Source organism: Triticum urartu, chromosome 6A (genome assembly GCF_056163025.1).
Source record: "Triticum urartu cultivar PI428250 chromosome 6A, HENAU_Tu73, whole genome shotgun sequence".
In the NCBI taxonomy this organism is placed as follows: domain Eukaryota; kingdom Viridiplantae; phylum Streptophyta; class Magnoliopsida; order Poales; family Poaceae; genus Triticum; species Triticum urartu.
The window spans coordinates 548,058,879-548,067,589 of record NC_141878.1 but is presented as its reverse complement, the minus strand read 5'-3'; the positions used below and the strand labels follow the sequence as shown (position 1 = coordinate 548,067,589).

Genomic DNA, 8,711 nt, shown 5'->3' with positions numbered 1-8,711 from the left:
GAATATTCATGAGAATCACTGGATAAGAAACATTGACGGAAAAGGAATGAAGAGGCCTCGCATCAATAAGATGGATACTTGATTAAGATATCTGAGTCCTTGAAGAAAAAGGGTGGGTGGGTGGGAAAACAAAGGCAACTTGGGACGAATGAAACAAACACCGTTGAGAAGAACTGATAATTGATCTTGCGGATGTTGAAATGATCGGATCCACTTGAAGAGAAGCACATTGGTTAAAAAAGATTGACAAAACAATCTTGATGATCAAGAAGGATTGGTATTCACATCGGAGTATGAGAACACCATTTGGGGAAGGTATGGAATCAACATTTGACTTCGAAGCAACTCGAATACCACAACTCAAAACAAAACAAAGGATTGGCTTGTAGAATAAGCCGGAACAAACATATGATAGAGATTTCGTCCGAAGTTTTCGTGGTGGGGCCTACACGGGCTCGATCGTACAGCACCATCATGTACAAGGCAGTGCACATGACATACGAAGCATCCCCGAGTCGGCATAGCCAAGGACTCTTTAAGACACAACGAGACCACTGTAAAACCAACCGTGGATAGGCGGACCACTAGACGTCGAACCCCAATTTCATATCATACATCTGTCGGAAAGATATCCTAAGAGCTACTTGAATTCCCACTTATAAGCTCCCGAAACTTTCCGGTTATGCAATCAGGTGTTGGGGATACAGGGGAAGCATAATATCTCACCCAAAACAAACAAATCCTACATCCAGCTGTATCCATCCTTCAACACATAACCAAGAAACCTTCGGAAATCGTTTACCTCAACCTTCGAAAAAGCATCCGTTATACGAGTTATGGCAATACTCCTGAACTCCCACCCCAGTACTGGGTGGCGTCGAGGTTATCTCACCAACAACTGCATAAAAGAGATTTTCGATGTCGGTGAAACTAAACTCAGGTATTCCAGAACTGCAACGATAAAATTATGACGACAACACCTCGGAGCTCAACTCCCCGGGACACTGCCACAACCCCTAAATGTCAGGAGGAACCAAGAACAATGCTCTCGTCACAAAACCATCGGAACGATTCCAAGATACCCGCGTGATCCTAAATTTTTTTAGTGAAATTTGAGAAGAGAAGAGTCAAAACTCTACGTCAGGATGCCTCACCAGAGCGACGAAGGGACTGCGGAGTAAAAAGAATTCCTAACTCTCCGATATATATAATCCTAAATCACTTAAAACATTTCTAGACTCAATAACGCCAGTGATTCGATCAAGCAGGGGCCTCCTAAGGTCGGGGAAGGCTCTGATTACCAACTTGTAACGCCCTCGATGCGGCTATATCTCCTACGTGTCGAAGCAAGACTTAGAGGCATAACCGCATTGAAAGCAATGTCGCAAGTAAGGTAATCTTCACACAACCCATGTAATACATAAGGGAAAGAGATACATAGTTGGCTTACAATCGCCACTTCACACAAATACATGAATAAAGCATTACATCATACAGATACAATCAAGGTCCGACTACGGAACCAAAATAAAAGAAGACTACCCCAAAAGCGACACAGATCCCCGATCGTCCCGACTGGGCTCCACTACTGATCAACTAGAACGAAACAACACAAAAGACAAGATCTTCATCGAGCTCCTCCTTGAGATTGGTTGCGTCACCTGCTCGGTAACATCGGCACCTGCAAACTGGTTTTGGAAGTATCTGTGAGTCACGGGGACTCAGCAATCTCACACCCTCGCGATCAAGACTATTTAAGCTTATAGGAAGGGTAAAAGGTATGAGGTGGAGCTGCAGCAAGCGACTAGCATATATGGTGGCTAAACATATTGGCAAAAGAGAGCGAGAAGAGAAGGCAAAAGCACGGTCGAACAACTAATGATCAAGAAGTGATCCTAGAACAACCTACGTCAAGCATAACTCCAACACCATGTTCACTTCCCGGACTCCGCCGGAAAGAGACCATCACGGCAACACACGCGGTTGATGTATTTTAATTAAGATCAACTTCAGGTTTTCTACAACCGGACATTAACAAATTCCCATCTGCCCATAACCGCGGGCATGGCTTTCGAAAGTTCAAAACCCTGCAGTGGTGTCCCAACTTAGCCCATCACAAGCTCTCACGGTCAACGAAGGATATTCCTTCTAGCGGGAAGACCTGATCAGGCTCGGAATCCCGGTTACAAGACATCCTCGACAATGGTAAAACAAGTCCAGCAAGACCACCCGATGCGCCGACATCCCGATAGGAGCTGCACATATCTCGTTCTCAGGGCACACCAGATAAGCTAAGCGTACGGGAGCCAACGTAACCCAAGTTGCCAAGGGACGGCCCTGCACGGTGCTCTGGGTTGGACCAACACTTAGACAAGCACTGGCCCGGGGGTTTAAAAATAAATATGACCCTTGGGGTGGTCTCCAAACCCTCACAAACTTTTCCGGGGGTAATCAAAATGGTCGATTCCTCTCCAAAAGACTCCTACCGCCTAGGAGTCTCCAACCTCCAAGAGTAACAAGAACGATGCGAAAAGCTCAACACTTGCTCAAATCACGAATTACTTTGGTGAGAAGAAGGGGAAGGAGTGGATCTATCACTTGACTGGACAACTTCTCTCTAATGCTCTCAAATCCCTTAGGGATCCAAGATTTGGTGTGGAAGGGTGAGTGAGAGAGAGAAATGTGTTCTTGAGGATGTTTTAAGTGAATGGTCAACCCTCACACGGGATAGGAGGAGGATATTTATTGTATACCTTAATAAGTGGCCGTTGGAGCACAAAACAACACTACAGCGCCGGATGTCCGATGTGCAACGGACGACCGAAGGCTCAATAGACACCGGACGTCCGACAGGGACCGGACGTCCGATGTTTTGGCACGGTATAGAAGGTACCGTATAACCGGAGGATCCTGGACGTCCGATGTTTAGGCTCGGTGGAGAAAGTATCGGACGACCGAAGAGTATCGGACGGCCGAGGGCTTGGCAGACAATGGACGACCGACAGGGACCGGACGCCCGATGTTTTGCTACTGCATAGAATATACCGGATGACCGGAGGGTACCGGACATCCGATGTTTTGGTTTTGATGTAGATTGTCGGACGTCCGGTGAATACCGGACGTCAGATGTTTTGGCTCTGTCTATGAGGAGTTGGACGTCCGGTGAGCACCGGTCGTCCATTGTCGAACCACACCCCCAATGAAGGGCTACAGGAATAAGAGCAGCGCATGGAACGTTGCCGACATCGTGACCGTCGTTGTCGGTCAAGAGTTTCTCCCGATCCATAGCCCCAACCCCAATGTCCCGATCAGCCACTGGATGCGGCCACCCATAGGTCGCCGGCATACGAGGACGGCAAGGGAAGGACGAAGAACACGAGGAGGATCATCGGCATCAAATCGTTACCACGGGCTCACAGAGCAGCCAAGGTCCGATATCCACGCTTGCCCACCGTCTCGCTGCTCGAGCAGCCAATAACGTCACCCAACAACATATGGCGCCACCCCCCGCCGCCGGTAAGGAGGCACCCTTTCGGTCGTGGCTGCCACCATCAGACCAAGCGCTTCAGGCACAAACCACAGCTAGCCAACATCACCGTAGCACGATGCGATTCAGATCGGGGCAAACATGACCTAGGCCCCGCCACCAGCACCACAGGGCCACACAGCCCCCGGATCCGAGTGTCCTCGCCGAACCCTGCGCCCCCACGAGTGGCTAACCCGCATTGTCGCGACCTCGACCAAGGGAGGGATGGTGGAACCCCGCTGCCGCCTGTGTCGCATGGGCTTCGTCCAGCGAACGCCCACCGCCGACGACGAGGAGGAGCAAGGAGAGCACCACCGGCTGAGCTAGGGTCCACGAGCCGCGCGCGGCGAGAGTTTGGAGAGGGGAAAGGTGGTCCGCGTGATAAGTACTTCAGTGCAACTTGCAGCTGTGATGACAAAGTACAGGTTGCATTTTTCATGAAACTAAATCACGCCTTTTAGAAAATCAACTTGACACACAAGAGCCTTAGATATGGCTGACGTGGACATGAGATGCACTGTCGTAGATACTTTTTGGCATAGGACGACCTGAACTGTGGATCATTTGAATGGGTGAAGCCACCATACTCTAAAATCCCACCTTAGGCCAACTCCACCACGCAATCCTATCCTATTCGGCCTCGTCCGTTTGGGGTAAAAGACACAAAAGAAGCGACCCAGTGCGCGGGAGCAAACGGACTTTTGTCCGTTTTGTGTCCGTTTTTGACCCATCCGCGGCCCAAGTTTGCGCCTTTTTGGGGTGAAACGGACACCACACGGACGCGCGGGTCGTCTGCGCGTGTCCTTCCCTGGCCCGCCCGTCGGTGGCACAAGGCGGGCCTTTTTCTATCCGCCCCCCTCCCTCCCTCCGGCCGCACCCCCTCCACTCTTCCCCACTCTTCCCCTCGCAGCCGCCGCCGCCGCTGCTATTGCAGTCGTGCAGTTCGGACGTGAGCTCGCCCAACCCCTTCCCCTCGGCGCCGCCGAGCTACCCAACCACGGCCACCTAGTTTGCGCACCCGCCGGCCGGTTTTGGGGCGGATCCGGTCGGTCTTGAGTTCGGCCGGCTGTGGGAGGCCGGGCCACGCCATGGACTGGCCGGGCACCTCGCCGGAAGGCCCTGGCAGGGCCGCAAGGCCACATGCAGGCAATGGCTCCTCCTCTAGCCGCTCGGATCTGCATCGTCGGTGGCCCGCCGGCAGATACACGAATGGCGGTCGTCCGGGCTCGGTGCTTGCCCAAAAGCTCGCCGGCGCACCGTTGCCACTCATTAAGTGCGACCACTGCCCAAGGATGGTCGTGCGCCGCGTGTCTACAACACCGGAACATCCCGGATGGGTGTTCATCAAGTGCTTAAACGAGGGGGTATGCGCTTTTTTAGCTTCGGTTTGTGCTCTAGATTTGACTAGTTGTGCTAACTTCAAATTTTGTTGTGTAGAATGGATGCAAGTTTTGGTATTGGGAAGAAGAGTACATCAATATATTGATAGAGCGAAATTTAGTACATGTTCGTGCACTTTTAACTAGTTTAGAGGCTGTAAATGAGACAAGTGCACTTGTTGCTAAATTAGAGGCTAGACATGAGACTAGGTGAGAGGAAGGAACATCTACATCTGGTTTGAAGAAGAAAGGAGGATGCCAGATCGAGCCTCCTCCACAGATCAACAATGAGTGCATCGAAAGGCCCTAACCCAACTCGAGGGGGCAGTTATGGAAGTTGTCTATCTTCTAAAATGTATTCTTATTGTTCTTATTTTCTTTGGCCTTACTTTACTAGTCAAAATGTGATGATATATTGACATGTATCAAAAATAAATGATAAAAAAAAATTAAGGACTTGCAAAGAAAAATACGCGAACAGGATACGGCCGGGATGCATCCACGCGCTGGACGCATGGCCACCGCATTCCAGGACACGCCCGAACACAACCTCAAATCCTTACCCAAACGAACAGAATCCGAACAAAATGAAAGTTCGTTTGGAATCGCGCGATGGAGTTGGCATTAGCGGACCCTCCATTTTGGTTCGCCGCGCCACGGGACGGGAACGGTCTCCGTGACTGCGCGCGTCAGCCCTCCTGCTTCCTCCGTCCTACTCCCACTACAAAACCCCCCAGCCTCCCATCCTCAGAGAGTGCTCCCCTCCACTCACCACCTCTCCCTCCTCACAAGAGCATCGCCATTCTCAACAACCGCACCACGTCGATCGCCAAGGTCCGTGCCGCACAACCACAGCGTAGCTAGTAGCCAGCTAGGTTGCTGTGTTCGGGAAGCCGAGCGGGGTACGAGCCGGAGACGATGATGATGATGGGCGGTCGCGCGGGGGCCGGCGGCGTCGGGGCAGGCGGCGGCCGGTGCCCGTTCACGGCGACGCAGTGGCAGGAGCTGGAGCACCAGGCGCTCATCTACAAGTACATGGCCTCCGGCGTGCCCATCCCCTCCGACCTCCTCCTCCCGCTCCGCCGCAGCTTCCTCCTCGACTCCGCCCTCGCCACCTCCCCCTCCCTCGCCTTCCCTCCCCAGGCCGCACGTACGTACCGTGTCTTCTTCACCAACCTGTTTGCTTTGATTTGCTTCCATGTCGACCTTGCTTGCATGCATGTACATGTTGATACTGACTCGTGATGGACGGTGTTGCAGTTGGGTGGGGTTGCTTTGGCATGGGGTTCGGCCGGAAGGCGGAGGACCCGGAGCCGGGGCGGTGCCGGCGGACGGACGGCAAGAAGTGGCGCTGCTCCAAGGAGGCGTACCCGGACTCCAAGTACTGCGAGAAGCACATGCACCGGGGCAAGAACCGTTCAAGAAAGCCTGTGGAAATGTCCTTGGCCACGCCCCCGCCGCCGCCTTCCTCCTCGGCCTCCTCTTCCTCCTCCAACGTCCACTCCGCCGTCAACGTCGCCACCACCACCACCTCCCCAGCGCCGTCCTACCACCGCCACGCCGCTGCCACTCACGACACGACGCCCTACCACGCCCTCTACGGCGGCCCCTACTCCTCCGCCGGCCGCCAGCAGCACGCCAGCGCCTACCACCACGCGGCGCAGGTCAGCCCGTTCCACCTGCACCTCGACACCACCCACCCGCACCCGCCGCCGTCCTACTACTCCACCATGGACCACAGCAAGGACAGCTACGCCTACGGGCACAGCGTCAAGGAGGTGCACGGCGGCGGCGAGCACGCCTTCTTCTCCTCCGACGTCAGCACCGACAGGGACCACCACCACCATCAGCACCAACACCACGCTAGCGCCGGCGGCAACGGCCAGTGGCAGTTCAAGCAGCTCGGCGGCATGGAGCCCAAGCAGCACAACCCCACGTCGCTCTTCCCCGGCTACGGCAACAACGCGGCGTACGCCATCGACCTGTCCAGCAAAGAAGAGGACGAGGAGAAGGAGAGGCGGCAGCAGCAGCAGCACTGCTTCCTGCTGGGCGCCGACCTGAGGCTCGACAAGCCGTCGTCGGGGCACGGCGACTCCGCCGACCAGAAGCCTCTCCGGCCGTTCTTCGACGAGTGGCCGCACGAGAAGACTGGCAGCAAGGGGTCGTGGATGGGGCTCGAGGGGGAGACGCAGCTCTCCATCTCCATCGCCAATGAACTCCCCATCACCACCACCTCCCGCTACCACCATGGTACGTTCAGCTCTTCTTCTCTTACACTTTGATGAAACCAGCCATTAGTTTCCTCGGCTCATTAGTTCGCTTTCACGATCTGCAGGTGAATGATCCCAAGTCCCAACGAGAAGACCAAGAACGAAGCTGCAACGAGAGACCATCTCCACGAACACGCACGTACGGAGCGAATCCATTGGTCCTTTCCCGGCGTGCTACTCCAGATGCATGCCGCCGAGACCTGGACCAGCTACCTCGAGGCATGCATGCACAGTTCGAGCGCTGAAGATCTTGAGAGGCCGGAACCTACTACGACCATCATTTTCATTTCTTCTTCCTTCTCCTTCATTTGTAATCTTTGGTTTGGTCAGAGTGTAACATTTCCACGACATCCATGGGGTGGCGAGGCTACTATGTTAATCAGTTGAGGTTGAGGCAATCTGAATCTTTTTCATTAGGGAACCTTTTCCCTTGCACTACCACCTGTGATATCATGAGATGAGATGCTAGCTTGCTAGCTCAGCCGAGCGTGTTGGCTTTAGTTAATGTCCTTTTTCTTTTCTCTTTCTGATTCCTCTGTGAGTCTGTCTGAGATGGTTTGTCACATCTGCTGATTCTGCCCAAAGCTCAGAAGCCCGCCCACACCACACACACGATGCTCGGCATCAGCAGCTTTACTTTATGCTGCCTGAGACGCTCGTACAGTACTTATTTAGGACAACACAGTACGCCAACTTGGTCACACCATGCCTCTGATAAGCGCTAAACATACTGTTACTTTTTCCTCCACGACTGACCTTTTGGCATGGTCTTTGCTTTGCTTTGCTTTGCTCCTGTCAAGCGCAGGCCTCCTACGCTCTCTAGTCTACCGTTTCTTTCGTGATGTCACGTCACTGGCTAGAGCTAGAGCTAGGTTTCAGTGCTCCACACGCTGCATGGCAAGTCCAAGCTCTATTCAGTCGCTGCGAGAAGCTGGCTGGGTGCAGTGTCACTGGCCGAGCTGCAGGGGGAGGAGGAGACTGACAACGACTCCTGGGCTGGGCTGGGCGAATTGAATGGCTGGCAATGGCAGCCGCAGTGCAATTGCTGCCGGCCGGCCAGCCAGCCCAGCCCCTGAGACGATGTCAGGGCGTGTGTCAGGCGTTGCGCCCATGCGACGGATTGACCGATCTAGGCTCAGATTTGCTGAGTGCTGACCGGCGTCCTGCATCTGCATGCCAGCGCTGCGTGGCCCCTGCATGCATGCATGCATGCGCTCCACAGTGGGTTTGGGTAGGTCGCTGTCTGCCGTAGCAGGACGCCGTAGCACGTCCCCTGACCCCCAGCGGTGCGCCGTGACAGTGTCGCGAGTCATGGGCGCATGTACCGGTTGTGCCGTATGCGCCCCTGCCCCGTGGGCCAGCCGATGCGTACGGCAATACTACACTGTGGCCGCAGCTCGAGCCCTTTCAAATGCATATCAACTTGGAGAAACTTGCTAGTAGTAGTAGTACCACTCTAGGGTTAATGGATCGATCCGTTCTCTTCCGGCAGGCAGTTCGTACGACTCGAGCTAGAGGTTAGATTGATTTCAGTGC

General features: G+C 54.0%; 1 protein-coding gene across 1 annotated transcript; it reads left to right on the top strand.

The window, feature by feature from the left end:
* Positions 1–5,650: 5,650 nt before the first annotated feature.
* Positions 5,651–7,610, top strand: LOC125512664 (growth-regulating factor 1). The gene is made up of 3 exons (XM_048677760.2): positions 5,651–6,055; positions 6,166–7,155; positions 7,241–7,610. Exons 1-3 carry the CDS (start codon positions 5,824–5,826, stop codon positions 7,246–7,248), a joined length of 1,230 nt encoding a protein of 409 aa, XP_048533717.1. The 5' UTR covers positions 5,651–5,823; the 3' UTR covers positions 7,249–7,610.
* Positions 7,611–8,711: the final 1,101 nt, after the last annotated feature.

Bases quoted from the DNA above. Each gene is read 5' to 3' on its own strand.
- LOC125512664 (XM_048677760.2), top strand. From the start codon at position 5,824: ATGATGATGATGGGCGGTCGCGCGGGGGCCGGCGGCGTCGGGGCAGGC. The intron at 6,056-6,165 runs GTACGTACCGTG...ACGGTGTTGCAG, and splicing joins CTTCCCTCCCCAGGCCGCAC to TTGGGTGGGGTTGCTTTGGC.